Source organism: Hylaeus volcanicus, chromosome 3 (assembly GCF_026283585.1).
Source record: "Hylaeus volcanicus isolate JK05 chromosome 3, UHH_iyHylVolc1.0_haploid, whole genome shotgun sequence".
Taxonomy (NCBI): domain Eukaryota; kingdom Metazoa; phylum Arthropoda; class Insecta; order Hymenoptera; family Colletidae; genus Hylaeus; species Hylaeus volcanicus.
Genome location: NC_071978.1, coordinates 1,200,443 through 1,218,171, shown reverse-complemented (window position 1 = coordinate 1,218,171; position 17,729 = coordinate 1,200,443). Strand labels below are relative to the sequence as shown.

At 45.7% G+C, this 17,729-nt stretch overlaps 2 protein-coding genes across 7 annotated transcripts in view; one reads left to right on the top strand and one right to left on the bottom strand.

The window, feature by feature from the left end:
• LOC128873966 (peroxisomal membrane protein PEX14-like) overlaps nucleotides 1-2,168 on the top strand; it is a 42,487-nt gene extending 40,319 nt beyond the window's left edge. For 2 of the 4 annotated variants that reach the window (XM_054118081.1, XM_054118080.1), the window contains exons 5-7: nucleotides 56-632; nucleotides 772-991; nucleotides 1,078-2,168. In XM_054118081.1, coding sequence (XP_053974056.1) covers nucleotides 56-632; nucleotides 772-991; nucleotides 1,078-1,238 — 958 coding nt within the window. In that variant the 3' untranslated portion in view covers nucleotides 1,239-2,168. The remainder of the gene's footprint in view (nucleotides 1-55; nucleotides 633-771; nucleotides 992-1,077) is intronic. The other 2 variants (XM_054118082.1, XM_054118083.1) reach the window with 2 other exon arrangements.
• A 15-nt stretch (nucleotides 2,169-2,183) lies between these two features.
• On the bottom strand, nucleotides 2,184-17,253 carry LOC128873964 (mucin-2-like). Of its 3 annotated transcripts, none has more exons than XM_054118076.1 (5): nucleotides 15,727-17,253; nucleotides 15,270-15,465; nucleotides 9,365-9,447; nucleotides 8,883-8,976; nucleotides 2,184-5,275 (listed from the first exon to the last, which is right to left on the bottom strand). In XM_054118076.1, exons 3-5 carry the CDS (start codon nucleotides 9,438-9,440, stop codon nucleotides 2,194-2,196), a joined length of 3,252 nt encoding a protein of 1,083 aa, XP_053974051.1. In that variant the 5' UTR covers nucleotides 9,441-9,447; nucleotides 15,270-15,465; nucleotides 15,727-17,253; the 3' UTR covers nucleotides 2,184-2,193. The 3 variants fall into 3 exon arrangements, with proteins under 3 accessions (XP_053974051.1, XP_053974052.1, XP_053974053.1); XM_054118077.1 differs by having other exon boundaries at nucleotides 15,270-15,413; XM_054118078.1 differs by lacking the exons at nucleotides 15,270-15,465; nucleotides 15,727-17,253 and having other exon boundaries at nucleotides 9,365-9,960.
• Between the last annotated feature and the right edge of the window lie 476 nt (nucleotides 17,254-17,729).

The window sequence follows — 17,729 nt, the reverse complement described above, 5'->3', positions numbered from 1 at the left end:
AATTTTACGAAGTGTCCTTTTGCCAACATTCAAACCGGCACTCGATCGATTTCAGGTACGAGAAACCAAAACCGACATGGACGGAAAATAGCAACGAAAAGCCTTGGCAGAAGCCCACCTCTCGTCCCTCCTATTACGGGGATAAGAACGAGGAGACCCAAGCGCAAAAGTGGCCGCCAGAAAGACCATCCTGGAACAAGTACACCGATCGTCCTAACAGCGAAATAATCACCGACAATCGTCCTGCGAATTTCCCCGGCAATTGGAACAGACCTCAGCCAACGAAGCCCAGTTCCAGTTACCAATTCGTAGATCGATACGGTGACAAGAATCAGGCCGAAGAGAGCAACGACTGGCACGATTTTCCTTCGAGATTCGACGATCGTATTCGACCTTCCACGGAACGACCAGGATTCTCGCAGTATCAGTATGTTAACGATCACCCGCAGACCTACCCCGGAAACAGCGACGGACAGTGGGTCCTTTTGTCGACGAATAGAGGCTACTCCAAGTCTAGGCAGAGGTCGATCAAGATCGACTCGACGAACCCTCCAGGGAACGGAACGAGGAGTATCGGCGGCCTTAGGAACGAGCACGATCCGACGGTTGCCGTCATGACTTCGAAGCGACAGGTTAGGCTAGATGATCGAACAAGTTTTCGCGATACCTTGTAAATTTCTTACAGTTTTTTTTTCTTTTTTTTTTTTTTGTATGATCCATACTCTCGATATTTTTAAACGGCAGTCGCTTGATGAAATACCGTTTACCTAGGTCAGGCTGACGGTGTTACCGTCGATCAACGGCACGAATACGACAACATCCCACGGGGGTCTTCTGGAAGTGGAGAAGACGTTCAAGAGCGTGGACCAGAGCCGAAAGGAGTACGAGTTGGAGAGACAAACCCTGTCCGCTATACTGAAAAAGAGACCCATCAGGAACACGCTGACCAATCAGCCCTCTAACTCTGCTGTCCTTGCAGCCGTCAGCGCAGGTCGGTCATTCTGTAAAATTTACATTAAAATAATATTGTAACAGAAATATGTAATAGACTAATTGGATTACTTTGTTCCTCTACAGGGATATTACCAGCAACTATGGCAATGATGATACCGATGATACTTGGCCGTAGAAAGAGAGACCTCGCTCTGGAACCGAGACTCCCCGATTCACGTGATTCGATGCTGAATATTCGCGCGCTCGCGAATAAACGTCGAATTCAAGGAACGCGGCGGGAATAGCGAGCGTAAGTTAACCGAGAAGGAACGGGTCTCCGATAATTCGTGGAAATAACTAGGACGGACAAAGATGGACGATCCCACAATCGGAACGCAAATGTAATTATGAAGCTGTTATCGATCACAAGGGAATACGCGCGATCATGTGCCGTATGTACTTGAATTTCTCGTCGAAAAAGTCAAGTTTCGTTTAAGAAATTAATAAAACATGTTATCGAGCTAGCAAACAGCGAGTTAGGATTTAGAAAGTGAAACTATAGTTGGAAGGCAAACGAAATTTACATGGGTAAAAAGGACTTTCTTCCGAGATGTTTAAATTTATCATATATTTACATGCATAGTCAAGGTACTATATGTATAGACGCATATCTTATTCGTTTATTTATTTATTTATTTATTAATATTTATTTATAACATACTTTACATTATTGCCGTATATTTCGCCGTTCGCTTAAACACTTAATAAAAAGTAGCAGAACAAGAAATAATATCGAAATAAAATAGAACTTTTCGCCAGTTATTTCTCGAACCTTTACAACTTTGCCGACATTCGGTTACCGAAAAAACGTCGAGTGCATTTTTGTACTCTCGTCGAATCGAGATGCACTCCATGCGAGAAATCCTATTCTCTAATATCCGTGATTAAAGCCTATCGTTCTCGTTATCTCGTTATCCGAGTAGCACCCACTTGTATCAACTAATTCCTTATTAATTATTCCGTAAAAGAGAGATAGACGAGTGTCTCGATAGATGCAGCTTATTCGTGAACAACGATGTTTGAAGATAGTGAAATACGACAAGATCGAATAATACACAGCCCAAACAAAGGTAAGTACAAGTTGATCGGATGCATAGAAAACACGCGAGGAATATTCTGTCATCTGTAAAGCGAAACAGTAACGGAAACTCGTAATCGTCACTTCGGTCCTTTGTCCCGCGGTTTTAAAAACAAAACCTTTCACTCCTCTCCGTTGATCCTCTTCTGCACGTGACCAAGGTATCTGGCGAAGCCTTCGCTAGCGTGTTTAAGCAACGTCAGGCCAAGTCTGAACTTTATCTCGGCGATCTTCTTCACGACATTGAATATATTGAAACCATCCTGTTCGGGTGGCTGTTCCGACGGCTGCACCGTGGTTAAATCGATCCACTCGACGTTGCTCTGTTCGGTGCTCGTCGAGCCTTGCACCGGTGTATCATCGGAATCAACCTCCATCGGGGAATTCGCAACTTGCTTCGTTACCGAAGAGATCGATTCCTGCGTGGACGTCTCTACGCTGGCCGCTGTGCTCGTTTCGGTAGTCGGAACCTTCATCGTGGATTCCTTCAAACGCGTCTTCTCCTCTTCCTTTTTTCTTCTCCTCTGCGCCTCAAAGTCCTCCACCTCGTTGTCCTGTATTTTGTTCTTGTTGTCCATTTTTTCTCCGGGCAGAGCCGAATCGATGATGTTCAGTATCTCGTTGCTCAGGTCTTCTTCCTTCTCCTCCTCTTCGAGCTCCCTCTTGGTGGGTATAATCTGAATCACGGAATCCCTTTTCTTCCTGGACCGGACTGGACCGGACTCTGACGAAGACGAATCCATCGAGTCGGGAGAGAACCTCTCCAACTTTAGCGATCTAGGGCCATGTTCTACCGCGACCGCGGTAGGCGTGATCTCGACTTCTTCGTAGCCATCTTCTGGTCTAGCAGTTTGTATTTGACCGTAGCCTTGAACAGAACTCCCTGGAAAATTGAAATTCTGCGGCTGGTCGCTCTCCGTCGGCTCGTAGCCGTTTACAAACTTTTCAGAAGTGGACAAGCTTGGAATCTTTTCCTCGTAAGGTGGGTACTGTTTGGGTACGTTTCCTACCACGAACTGTCGATTCGCCGAGTCTGGAACGGATTGTCCAGCTACGTACTCCGAGTTTTTAGTTCTTTCGTAGTAATTGGGTGTACTCGACGAGTCGGAATATCGATAGTCCGTGTTCCTGTACTTTAGAACGGAGGCTGTGTTCTCCGGTCGATAGATCGGGGACGATGTGGTGTACCTTTCCTCGTACTTTTTGGTCATCTGAGGATCGTAACCTCCGTCGTAGTGTTGGTATCGATAGTAATTGTTGTCGTAGTCCTTGATACCAGGATACTTGGTCTCGTCGGTGGTCATGCCTTGAAGAACCTTGGATAGAACCTCCTCTTCGCTCTGGCCATAGTTCCCACCGTATTCGTCCAAGTTGTACTTGTACTTGGGCTCGATCTCGTAGTTCCTTCGAGCTATCGTTCCTCCAAAGGGATACAAGAAATAGGAGGCCAAGCCTAGTCCAAGCCCCACCAGAGACATCATTCCAAAACTGGGCATCACTTCTCGGCTCAGGAAGTTGTAGATCTGAGTACTGATCGGCTTCTCTGCCGGCTTCTTCTTCGTCTTGGTCGAATTAACGGCTACTTTCGTTTCTGGCACGATTTTCGACTCTTGTATTCCGTTCTCGGCGACTGTCTCCTCTGCAATCAGCTCGATCTCTGTTCTATTGGTCATCAGAGGTGACACTGTAGTCGTGGTAGTGTAAGAGGAGCTGGAAGTAGAAGTGGAAGTGGAAGGTTTACGCCTTCGACTCTTGTTCTTCTTCCTCTTTAAGCTCTGCCTGAGTCTTTTGGTGGTCGACGTCGATGTTGGAGTTGTACTCGAGCTCAAAGTCTCCGTGCCCACGTTGATCTTTGTCAATTCGGGATTGAAATCGAACTTCAAATCTATTCTAGAGTTGTTGAGGCTATCGTCCTCCTTAGGATCTACGTTCTCGACTTTCTCGATCTTCAAAATAGGTGCGTTTACTTTGATGGGTTGTATCTCGATCTTCGTGTCGTCCAGAGGCTTCTTTAAGTGCGCTTTCAAAACGTTGTTTTTCGCGACGATGGGCTTCGTCTTGGCTGGCATCTCTATCGAATCGCCGTCAGGCGTAGTCGGTTTCGAGGTTGTCGTCAAATTGATCGTAGAGTAAACGGATGGCACGGTGGTTTTCTGGGTCTCCATCAGAATCGAGGCTTTGATCTTGGTCACGAACATGGGCTTCTCCGTGGTCTCTGGCTTGCTCTTCGGGATCGTGATCATCTGGACAGGTCGAAAAGTGACTTTTTCTACTTTAGCCGTGGAATTGTTCTCGTTCTTGGCGATATCCGACTTAACGGTGGTTCTCCTGATCAAAGGCTTCGGTCTTGGTTGTTGCGTCGGTCTGGACGTCTTCGAGATCGTTGGTTTCGACAACACGGTTGTTTTCATGGTGGCAGTTTTAGGCTTGGGTGTCGTTCTCACGGTGTAAACCTTTTTGGTGGGGCTAACCGAAACCTCTTTGCTCTCGAAATTGTTTGCAGCGGTTTCGGCGATCTTCGAACTCGTATTTCGAAGGGGTTCCATTTTATCGATGCTCTGGGTCCTTTCCGGCTTCGAATCGGTCGTCTTTTTCGTGGTTGCGGTAACCGTCTTCCTCGTGCCGATAGGTTCTTCCAATGTGATCGTGGTAGAAATAGGTACCGTTACTCTTTCGATCACCCTTTCGGTTGTCTCCGCTCGCTCCATCAAAGTTGTCGGCTTGACAGTAACGCGCGCTTCGCTTTCCAGAGGTTGCTTCGTCTTTTTATTCGTCTCTGTTGTTTTCATCGTAGTGGACGGTGGATTCAAGAGGATCCACGTAGAAATTCCACCGGTAGTCGTCGGATGATTTTTGTACGCGGTCATCAGCCGCGTCGAGCTCATCTCTCTCTCGAGTTCCTCTTCGGTTATGGCCATGGCTTGACCGGGATGGCTTGTCTCGAAGTAGCCAAACTTGGAGTTTATCGGTCTACCGAAACTCGCGCTCTGGGGCTGGCCGTTATTGACGATAGTCTCGTTCGCTGGTGAAACGTCGTTTTTCTCGGATAATTTTTGACCATTGGGTTTGTTCGCGACATCGTTGTCGAGGATCTTTCCAGTTTCTTCTGGACTGGACACGTTCAGTAGTTGAGTGGCGACAGTTCTCAAGGATTGGTCGATGTACTGCAGGTCTTTCAGATCGCGCGTGTCGTTTAGCTGACCACTGAAATGAAATTATTCAGTTAGTCTCGTTTCTTAACAAATCGCGCGTCGAGTTTGGAACAGACATTTCGAATAAAACGATGTTGCGAGACGTGTCACCATTGTGTTCGATATAAAGCAATTTCTTCTTACCTTTATCGATAATCTATCTTTTGCAAACTCCTACTTACACGAGAGCTATTTTTAGGTCCATTGTTAAAGTCGTTCTAATTCTAAGTTGTTCTCTTCTTTCGAGGCTTAGGATATTTGGGAAGTCAGGAATACGAATGATCTACTATACAATATAATGAACTATACCGTCGACTAAGATCTACAAATTTCATGGTTATATAGAGAAAAGAATACAAATTTGTTCGTTTCAATGGGTTTATTTCGATTACAGTTCACTGGCACACAAATACTAGCAATGCCCTAAAATGACGTAAGATTAAGTTAAATAAAATTCAAATATTATATTTAAAGAAATTCTAACCTTAAGATTACAATGCGAATTCGTTTAAGTTTACTAATACTGCTTCTCGTGTTTCTAAACTACTCTCTGTAAACATTCGTTTATAATCGTTAGTACAGTTTTAAAGCTACTTTTGGCGAGGTTAAAAATTATTCTCTAACGGTCATGCATGGAATTTCATACCGTTCCTAAATACAATGCATAATAACAAAAAGGAATATTTAAATAAATAGATCGCTTAAAAAAAAATCTTCTAGAACAAGTCTAACATGTATGTATGTATGTATGTATGTATGTATGTATGTATGTATGTACATTAACTAGAAGCCCAATTTACGATTTCCCAATCACTTCCTTGTTCTATCTTTCGCGTCCTTACGACCTCATCACTTGTACTATTCGCATCTCCCACGATTCTACAAACCAAAGTTTGCATCAGCCGAATATAAGAATTTAAACGTGACACCCCGCTGAACCTCATCTCTTCCGCTTCTTCCTTCTACGTTTCCACTCGTTCATTCTCCCATGGTTATCTATCGATGGCCATACGATCTCCTCAACGTTAGGCCAGAAATTGACCGCATAGCTTCTACTAGCACGATTGAAACTAAACCCACTGGGGAACATCCAAGGAAACAGGAAGCTAAATATGCCCAGAATACCAGCTGCCAAAGCTGTGAACGGCGCTGCAGCCAAGCTAAAGAACCCGTAATGTAGCGGATTTACGAATGTAAAGTAATTAAACAGGGCACCTATAGACTCCATGATACCAATAGGAGAAAGATCAAAGTCGTCGTCGTCGTCGTCGTCGTCGGAGGCAGAGGCTGGAGATGAAGATGGAGATGGAGAAAGAGCTGTCTGTCCCGTCGAGGAAGAAGGAGAGTTGCTGACAGAGCTAGGATTGGAAAGCCCTGCTCCAGCTGGTTGCACGACAGAGTTCAAACCAGGAGCATCGTCTGCCTGTTCAGATTCAGACTCTGCCAAACCCGAGGAGCTCTCGAGAGATTCCGTATTCGGATTATCATCTGGCGAATCACTTTCATCGAATTCCTCGACCTCGAAGTCAGCCGGAGAGGTAGCATCAACGAACGAGGTAACAGCGTTTTGAGCATTCGAGCCCAAGATGTTGATCTGAGCGCCCTGGAAGACTTGGACGCTATTGCCGTCCGAGGAGACGTCGTTACCTTGAGGAACAATGTTCCCAGGGTCGTTTTGAGGGGTGTAATAGTGATACGCGGGAGCAGGCTGGTGATAACTGGGGCCTGTATCGATCTGACCAACGTACTTGTCAGCTTCTCCGTAAGTCTGATAAGTCTCGTGATTCGTGATTTGGTCGTCGACAGGCGACGGAGTGGACTTTAACGTGTTCGTATTGAACACGTGAGAGTTTATGATGATGTTCAAGTCGTTGCAGCCTTCTTTGCTCTGGATCGTGTTGTTGATCCTTGTATAAGAATTGATCAGTATCGTTGGGCAACTCTGGTCGTAAGTTACCAAAGGAGCCTGGGGTGCTCGATGATCGGATGTCTTATTGGTTTCCTCGTAGGAAGTGAACCCTATGTGGACGTTAGGCCCTGGCTTCGGAGTAGTGTAAGAAGGGCCGGATAACTGCGAGAGAAAAAGAGACGGAGTATACTTGTTCGATCCTAAAGCGGACGGAGGTCCCGAAGGTGATCCCAGAAATCCAGAAAAAACAGGCTTTCCAGAAGTAACGGGTACTTTCGCCGCGATCATCGTCCTATTGGGTTTTCTCGGATCGGTATTTATAAGCTGGACGACGGTATTCTGCGAGACCTGAGTCTGAGGTTTGTAACCCGTCTTGTTTCGAAATTTTACGTTCCCCGACCAACTGGGAATCTTCTCCGTCGCGTAACTTGGACGAGAAACGAACGGATAGACCGAAGCAGGTTTGAAAGGCTGCAGAGTAGTCGGTCTGGAGGGTTTATTTGGCTCCAGATTCTGGTAGACTGGATCGAACGCGACGCTGCTGATCGGATCGTTGGCTTGATCGCTTACCATTATGTGACTGGCATTCGTCATGAAAGCCGGAATCTTCCACCAATGAACGATTTCATGGAGATTAGGACTCGCGATAGGCACGAGATGATTAACGCTGGTGTTGTTCAAAGCAACTGGTTTCTCGAGATTCGAATTGTCGGCAAAGGAAGTGTATTCCTCGTAATGTTGAAAATCGTCGACATTTTGAATGGCTCCGTTCGGCCAATTCTTCAAGTGCGTATTCTGAGCGGATGTATTGGTTTTGGTAGCGAGGATCTTGTTCGAAACGGTCTTGTTCTGACCGTTTTTGTTTTGGCTCGTTTGGCCAGCCGAGGGTTGCCGAAATCTCGTCTTGTTCGAGTGTTTGGAATTCCAGTGACGATTGGAAAAGATGGAACCATACGGAAATGAAACGGCCGACTGGACACCGTCGCGAAGGTCGTGACCCGGTTTGGAGGAGGACGATATAGCGCCAGGGTTCTCGCGAGTCAACATGCCGGTGATCTTCTTTATGGCTGCGACGTGATCGAACTCGGTCCAAGACTCGACCTTGGCGGAATTTCGCTCGGAACCAGTCGAAAATTCTGCCCTTCGATTCGACAATTCCGCTTTCGAATTCTGGCCCAAGGCCGACCCCAACCGTGAATTATTCAACTGAATTTCTGTCCTTCTCGAGGAGCCGATTCGTTTCCTAAAATACAGACTTTTCGAATTCGGGAATCGATGAGTCGAATCGAGTTTCCTCACAGAGGAAATCGCGAAGCCGTTATCGGAACTAGCCGAATCGATCGCGGATGCTGAAACTTTGGACTGCCGATGCAACGGAGTTGTTGCCAAGTTTTTCTTCCTAACCGTGCTTTCGTTGAAAATATTCGAAATTTGCCGATCCCTATCTCTGACGGATTTTCCAACTTTCCTAACCAAATTTCTGTTCCTAGTAGAGTTTACCGAATTTATACCTGGAAACGAGTCGGGCGAATCTCTGTTGTTGGCAAATATCGGTGAATTTCGAGATTTATCAGCATCCGAGCGTCGAGTAACTGTCGGTTTCATTTTTTTCGGTTCGTTAACACTTACCTTAGCATCGGTAAAAAGATCGATATTTTCGCGATAACGATTAATGTACGGAATTCTACTGTTTCCGGAATTCCACGTGTACCTGCTATCTTCTCGAATAGTTTTCGGAGTACTGGAAGGTTGAGTGGATTTCCATTCCTCGGCGTTTGTCTTGGTCGTCTGCGGTTGCGACGATTCTGAAAAATAAAACTAAATGAATTCTGCGAAAATCACGAGAAATCGCTGGATTTAGAATCACTCGAGTATATTGCGCGCCGCTTCGCACAATTAGAGACTGGGCTGTCTCTGAATACGTTTGTGAAAATCGACAACGTTCGCGTTAACCGATTCGCAAGCGAGTAAATACAGTTCGCGACGATTAGTCGACGATTAGATGATCCGAGACATCAATTTCCATGGGATTCTTTTTCCTTTTCATTGTTGTAATCGCTTCCGCGACGATGCTTTCCTTTGAATGCTCGTTTTCTCGGGGATCCCGTTCCCATCGACACCGACGGTTGATTTTTTTTTTTTTTTTATGGGCAGGAATCGCGTTTTACGTCCGTGAGAACTTGGGAATCTTACCGGTTTTCTGCGGCCTGCAGTCTCCCGATCCTAACAGAAGCAGAACCACCGCGACCAGCACCAACTTGGTCCACATTTTGCCACTGAAACACGAAACGAATCATTGGTCGGTGGTGTGCGATTAATAATAATTAAATAATGATGATCTCGAGCGAAGATTGTAAAATTTGCAAGGTTGCGTCGAAAAATTTCTTCCTTGATAAATTACGGAAGAATGACGTAATCGTCGAGGCGGATGGCTCGACCGTTTTCAACTGCAACGCGACGCGAATGCTCTATCGTTGATTTCGGTACGAAGGTCTCGATCGAGGTGATTGTTTGTATTCGATACCCATGCGGGGATCGTTCAGTCTGTGACGCCTGTCGCATGGAAACGAGAAAATTTACGAACGTTTGTCTGACCACGAAAGGCCGGAGGAAGCCGAGATTAAATTGAACTTCCGTTCCGTTTCGACTCGGTATTTCTGTTGGAACTTGGTAGCTTCAAGTATTGGACTCGGCGATGCAATTGATAAAGAATGTCTATGAATGTCTATGAACGGTAATTCGAGGTCGATAAACGTTTTTTCGAACAGCCTACAAGATGTCCAAAAGATTGTAGATTGTCGGTGATGGACATCGCTCCTCCCACATGCCAGATCATCGTTGGTTTTTACGCGAGGCCGTAAAAGTGTTGCGTTTCGTTTCATTTTCTTTACCGTTGCGTATATTTTCGTTGTTATTTGTGTCCAGTAACGGTACCGAGTATCGGTCTTGTTAGGTCTTGGACTGCACGTAGACACGCTTCGGGTGCATGTGCCCTGCGCTACGAGCTACGAGCTACGAGGTCGGGCAGCGTGTCAGTGGACATTGCATATCGCCGGACTTCGATGGTCTCGACCGTATATCTTTCTATTACGGTTAACGTACCGTTAGAGGGTATTTAATATGGGTCCCAAATGACAGTGTCGTTTGAACAATCGCTCGCCGCATGAGCCTTCGTCACGGTATTTTCTCACGATGGACCGTTTTCAACCAATCAAAGTTATCATCGTTTGGCCTGTTGACTTTCGAGGTCGTCTCGTCCCCGAGGTTCCTGAATTTTCTGGCCTGTTCTTAGAAGCGCCCTTCGTACGAATGGCGAAAAAAAAAGGAAAAATAAAAACGAAGCAAAAAGTACGTAGACGAATGTAGTTTTATTTTAAAGGCAAACCAAGAGCGAAGTACGACTGTGGCAGGATAACGATCAAATGGTAAGGAGGGCAAACTAGAACGATCGAGTAAACGGTTTTTTTTTCTATGTTCCATCTTCTTCTAGCGTAGCTTCATTAGTTTTGTACTAATTTGAAAAGCTGATCATCGATCGACAACTTTCCATCGCGTTTCCGAACGCGTAACGCTTCCTGTTTATATTTTTATGCAAATCGTTATAAATGTAGGAAACGTTCGACCGGTAGAAAGGAAAGGATCTACGCGCAGAAAGAACGATTCGATCGTTAACGCTAAATGAGCGGAAAAAGAAATAAACGTTGGGAGAGTAGAAGTGCGGCTGCGAGGACCAGCCGAGCGCGTTTCGTTACCCTCTTTGCATTTCACTTCGACAGCAACTTCCTACTCCTACCATCGCCTTTTCCTCCGTTCGGATGCATTCACACCCACACGTCTGAAAACCATACGATCGATTCCGCTTACCTGAACAATTCAAAGATCGCCTCCAAGTCGCATTTAATCACTGAAAAGTCGCGATAAGAAAATTTGTAAAGGAAACAAATATCGTAAATACAAAGACTCGGACTTGGCGTAAACTAACTGAGAATTTCTCAAACTATTTGGAAACGAGTCGAACAAACACTGCGCGAAACACGATCACCGTGGAAAAGAAAAGAAGATAAATCGGAAGCGCGACGTCGAATTGGAACAACTTGAAACGGAACCGACCGCGGCCGGGAGTGTCGTCGAGCTAGACGATCTTTCGACAATGGTGCACGGCTGACTGAATCGTCGACGAAGAGGTTGGAGAAGGCTGGCCGCGTGCACGCACCTGGCCACCGGTTAATCTACGAAGGTGGAGGAGAGGCGCCTCATGCACGAGTCATCGGGAACCCGTTACTCCGTTGGATACGAACGATATCCGCTCGGGTTGAATAACCTTCGCGCGGAGAACCAAACCTCGAGTGTATGCTAAAGCTTGTTTGTGATTCGTGACTACCTTGGCCGATCACCTCGAGAACTGGGTGAATCCGAACCCACCGACGCCGACGAGGACGTCTGCAGAGCGCCAAGAGTGCCTCGATGATGCAACAACGACGACGTCGACGCGTTCAAAGAAGCTGTTTGCCGATCGAGGAAGAAAGTTCCATTTCGACGAGGTATTTCGCAATGTTAAACGTGCTTTTTGCCAAGAAATTCAAAAGGAACACCCTGCGCGTTGTATTCGCTCTCGTTGGAAAACTTTCCCCAAAGAATCTCGAATCTGTTCATCGTTCAAAGTCCGAACGATGAATAAAATATGTATGTCTTCGAGGAACGCATTTTATTGTCTTATTTGCTATTCAAATATTCTTCGAATATTATTTTACGTATCAGCCCGATTTCACTTGAAATTGCCATCTATTTACCAATGTCAACGTCGCTAATCGACGAGACGAGAATAAACCTTGCGGTGAAATCTGTTCCAGAATGACGAGGAAACGCGTGGAATCGTTGGATCGAATCGAGTCGAAATTGTCGCGAAAAATTCGCCCGAACGTGACGCGAGCCAAGCGTAGGCGGACAGATACTTGCGGTAAAAACTACCGCTTGTGCGGAACGTGTCATCGTCTCTTGCCACGATAGACATTTGCTCAAAAAGATTCGCTCCTTTACGAAATCGCTATTTGCAGAAATAACACCGAGATCTTGTTTAATTGGGAAGGATGGTCGTTTAAATAAGGGTGTAAAAAATTGACTCCGCCATTGAACCACCACCCGGAAGGTGTATAATAGGAGAACGTGCTCAACGTCCCAGAATCGTAGACCGTCTTGGCTCTATGTGGGACATAGCGGCACTTCTTACGGCCGTGGATACCTTTCCCATCTGTTGCCGAACGATGCCTATCGACGTTACTGTCGCTAGAGCATTACCATGCGCGTCTACGAGCTAGAAAGAAGGATGCTAATTAAAGTGTTGTCTCTTCCGCGGTGAGAGACAATCGTGATCCCGGCACTCGTGAGAAGTCTCGTTAAGGTAACTCGAAAACACTTGTAACAGAGTCGGTAGCGGTTTGTCGCCTTTGTACAGAGGTAGAAAGTAGTATAACAACTATTCCTTTATCAACATTTTTTCATGTCGAACGAACTTTTCTATACACGACAATTGTAATAAGAACATTTTAATAAGATTCGGTCATCTTTCTCGAAAATCGTATCATTTTACGTATTCCACTCAACACCGCAAACTAAAACGAAAAAAACGAGTAATCGAAGATCGTCCGCAGTCCGGATGTAGATCATCGTTGACGACTCGAAGCTGAAGCGCCAATTAATGACGGGTTGTCATTATATACCGACAACGAATAAAAGAGTTATTAATTTATGATTTTATTTGTTATCTAGGTAGTTTTTTGCACAACCGGTACACACTATAGACCAGTAGCAACATTCAAGAACTGTTTTTGCTATGGCTTTCAATGAGATTAAACAATTACGAACGTTTCCCGGGGATCAGTACACGCAAAATTTAACCCTTTGCAGATGGATATTTTCGTCGTACATACTACGATTTTATCGCTAAATGTGTTTCTAATTTTCTGTCAAAACAAACGTACTACTGCCCACTCTATTATATCCGTGGGTATAATGTTGCTCGGGAAGATAAACGAACGCAGGTTGATCTGCACTAAGCGGGCGGCTATTTCCCGACATACGACCGCAACAGGAATAATGCTGGGGCGGCTATTTCCCGACATACGACCGCAACAGGAATAATGCTGGGGCGGCTATTTCCCGACATACGACCGCAACGGATACCGCTTAAACCCGTGGCGCCATCTAGCGTTGAGTCAGGGAAGCTCCGGCTGAGTAATAAGATAACAGGAGGCTAGTGGAGGTCTACGCTCGAAACTGTGCGAGAGAGAAAGATATACCGTGCGAGAAGGATAGGGAGCGCCGACGCTGGAAACAGCAGTGCGCATGCGCAGAGTACACTCACTTGTTCATCGATTGTTTATCGATTATTTACAAATAATTCATGAACCTTTGCATACTCAAATTAAAGCTTAGGCTCCCAGCAATGTTCTCGTATAAGAGGATCGAATCCTTATGTACTATTTAAATATTTGTAAACAATCTAAGGCAACCGTAGTTCTGACATAGCTCCGACTACCCCAACAATGGTCGCAATTATCGCTATTTACTCGATACCTGGAAACAGTATCTGCACTTTGGCATTCGAAGAAGCTAATCTTTCTCTCTCGCACAGTTTCGAGCGACCTCCACTAACCTCTTCTTATCCTAGTACTCAGCCGGAGCTTCCCTGATCCAAACGCTAGATGGCGCCACGGGTTTTTAAGCGGTAGCCGTTGCGGTCGTATGTCGGGAAATAGCCGTCCCAGCATTGTTCCCGTTGCGGTCGTATGTCGGGAAATAGCCGCCCCAGCATTGTTCCCGTTGCGGTCGTATGTCGGGAAATTAGCTGCCCGCTTAGTACAGAGCGACCTGCGTTCGTCTATCTTCCTGAGCGACGTTATACACACGGTTATAGTAAAATAGGCAGTAGTACGTTTCTTTTTATAGGATTATGCTTTTACTGGGTTATGTCATCGATGACCATTAAAGAATGGTAACCGATGTGTAGGTATCGTTGAACGGGAGTGCTTCCGTGGTAAGTACCGTTATCGATCGAGATGTTCTAATGTAATTCGAGTCGACGCCGACGCGACGTTGACGGTTAGTCGATCATCTAAATGAGCGGTGTGCATGTTGCTCCATTTTCACTAGAGGAACCTCACCGCTCGCTTTCCTGCGACATCGAATACATATCGAAAGAGAAAAAGCAAAGGCAAATCTTGGCGAAACATCCAATCATTTTACAGATATGCGGCAAAGTAAACGTAGCGCCAGAGTTGTTGATCGGGAAGAGAACGAAAGTTTCAAGGAAGCAACGACACCGAAAAAGGAAACAGCAACATTGACTCCACGGAACGATACTAATTGCCATGATCACGATAATTGACGAACGTGTACACGCGGACACGCGCTGGCGCATCCAGGCGTTGAAATGCGAAAACCTAGGCGCCGGATGATTATATTGTATTATCGAATCGGGTCGTTCGGAACGGTCAAATAAATTTAATTGCAGAGCAGTAATCCGTGAGAGCGACGCTTGTACGATATTCTGCGAATACGGGTCGGTATCCTTCGGTTGGTACAATAAGAAAGAATGTTTGTAAACATTGCGCGTAAATATAGGCGCGTCGGCGATTCGCCAACGTTTTCTTCCATGAAATTCTGATTGCCTGGACTCTATTCGCCGTAACGGACATCTAATTTCCGATTGCAATGGATCATTAGGTTTCTTCCGCGACAGATTCTGTTCGCGATTCCATTTCCTATCGCAATTTGAACGCATGCAAAGTTAAAATGTTCCCTCTAAAATAGAGAACAGAGAACGAGAAACTTTCTCTGGGAAAAGGTTCTGTTCCGCGAAGGAAAAAGGACGATTTGGGTCAAACGTTATAGTCAGCCGCCGTAGGTAAACGTATTCGTTCCTGTCCACATTCTACTTACCATATCCCCGTTAAATCGGGATTTGTTTTTTCTCTCTACCGACAACGGCTATCATGTAATAAATCTTCACTGCGGTCGTTTCGGTTCGATCGTTTAACTTCTTCGTGCTCTATACTAAGATTTGAAATTTTGATTTCGATCAAAGTTACGGCCAACTCACCCAGTTCCAATCGTAATTGTTCCCTATTCGTCCCCTCTGTTCACATCTGGCAGCATCATGGGAATGTTGATCGACCTTGTTTCTTCGTGTACGTTGATCGGATCGGAAGTTTCTAAGCGATCAAACGATGGTACCTCGATACTTCTGCGGACATTTATGCGGCCGATGATTGAACGATTCCTGGCGACTTTCCACTCTTAAAACACAACGTTGTAAAACGTAACCGTATCGGTATCGTATAAAAGGTGTCGGGATAATTTATCGCTATCGTTGCGAAGATAATCATTCTTATACGTGCAGTTGTTAGCGGTTAGTTTTGATACTTTAGGGACTATTAGTCTACTAATTAGTCGTTATCGATATCGCGTTCTTTTGGTCAACTACTCGATTTCAAAATGGCAATCTTGAGTGTTTGAGACAGAGTACGGTGTAAAATGATCCTGTCAAATATCCTTACCTTAAAACTGTTTCGCGGTAGTACGATACATTTCTTGCTCTTTCCTTTTCCGCGCTATCGACGTTGACGCAAGAAATGCGTACACACACGTATGTGCAGCAATTGACGGAAAAACGGACGGCCGCGGCGTGCTCCGTGATCGTCGATCCAGATGATCGATCTCTTAGCACCCGGAAAATTGCTACGCACTATTTTCTTTTTCTTGGTACTCGTTTCCGGTATGTACTATACTTTTACGTATAATTATTCTACGCTCCTTGGTTTTGCACCTTGGAAGATGTTGCGCTCCAGTTTTCCCAATTGCAATTTGTTTGTCAAGTTTCTATTCGTTGCAAACTTGTTTCGTTCGTTTCGTTTGTACTTTCTCCAAGTCTCCGTATAACGTTCCGTGTCGTTCGCGGTTCGTTCCAAACTTGCTCGCAGGTTCGCTCTATCCTCTTGGTTTCCCAACACAGAATTTTCTTCGCTGAGATTCGCTCTAGTTTTTCTTAGTAAACAGAAACAAAGGCGAAACGGTAAACAAGGATATTTGGTTGACGATTTCAATGTCAGCCCTCGTTTCACGCCTCGTAAGCCTCCGGGGACAATCGAGTTGGCTCGGTTCTCCCTTTTTGCAAGCGATCGTTCTCTTTTGCTTTCACCGATAGCTTCGTCTTCCAGCAACGTCGCTTTTACTCTTTGCCGACTCCGCTGACTCGTCGTCTTCGTTTACCCTTCGCTTCCGGACCTAGGCTCTACGGTTGAGCCTTTTTGTCCGACGTAATTACGTTCATCTAATCGTCACAGTTCCGAGATCGACGCTGTCGCCAAGAGCGGGAATCTCCTCGATGGATCTTGCCGCGTCGTCTCGTAGGACGCAAGATCGCGATCGATGCCTCTTAATTGCCTCGATCCAACAAGTTTATGTTTTTGTTATGGTGACTCGCCGCAAACTGTCCGACAAATTGTCCTTTCGCGTGCTAAACTTCTCGTCCGGTTCGTTTACGTTTCCAGCCAACAGTACTAATTGACAGGGATAATGCACACGTGTTTTGTTTCAACGCGCGCTATCGAGGACGTTTGCGAGTAGGTTACAGTTGATTCGTGGTCCGATAAAATTGCAGAAAACGTTCGATTCGAACGTTCTTTGTCGTGGAAGAATACCTTGGCAGGTATCGTTCCTCGTCCCGTTCTTCGCAATTAGGAACTCGGTTCCTCCGTTTAATCCTAGGCCGAACAACTGTGTCCTTCTACGATGCGAAACACGTCCTTCCACGAGGTTTTTAAATGGTCCATCGAACAAATGTAACGAGCCCTTTTCCGATAATCTTTAGTCAGTCACCGACATTCAGAACCTCTTTCCTCCATTGTATCTTTCGGTTGTTGGTCCAGCGACAAGTTGGTAAAAGCCCCTCGAGAATCGCGTAACGCTCTCCTATCTTTGTTCTCGGTTAAAGATAAATCGATCTCTTCGAGATAAAGTAATCGCACAATCGTGGCAGGACCCCTGATGATACCTGGTGAGTGTCGAAATTGCACTGAGCCTGAATGGTGTTCAGCCGCCCCCGATGTAGCTTCTCCTTTCCTGCGTCGTAGTCGAGTCATTTAATAGTGGGGACTCGGATATCCCTTCTTTCGCTAAGAAGGAACACGCGGACTCTATCTGTGTCCTTGCTATTCGCGATCACGATATCTTCGTCGTCGAGACCTTCTCCCTACTGGCCGACTGTATTCTTTCACCTCCTTCCGACTGTCTCTTCCTCGTCATCATCTTCTTCTTCTTCTTCTTCTTCTTGCAACACGTTGTTCCCACGATTCTCTCGTTTAACCGGTAACACCATTCTCGCGAATAATACCGCTCCTCGAAAGTGGAGATTCATGTCGGTGTTTTCGTCGTCCGCAGAGATCTAGCATGTCGCGGAATCGGGTGTCCGTTTTTTTGGCGGTTGTTCAACTTTTTACCCGACGCGATGTTGCTCGCAATTTGAATGCGATTCCGCGAAATTATTTTCAGTCGACGAAAG

Coding starts and splice junctions, on each gene's coding strand:
- LOC128873964 (XM_054118076.1), bottom strand. CDS start 9,440: ATGTGGACCAAGTTGGTGCTGGTCGCGGTGGTTCTGCTTCTGTTAGGA. Junction 8,977..9,364: donor CTGCAGGCCGCAGAAAACCG/GTAAGATTCCCA, acceptor TTTATTTTTCAG/AATCGTCGCAACCGCAGACG. Junction 5,276..8,882: donor ACTATTCGAGAAGATAGCAG/GTACACGTGGAA, acceptor ATTTCATTTCAG/TGGTCAGCTAAACGACACGC.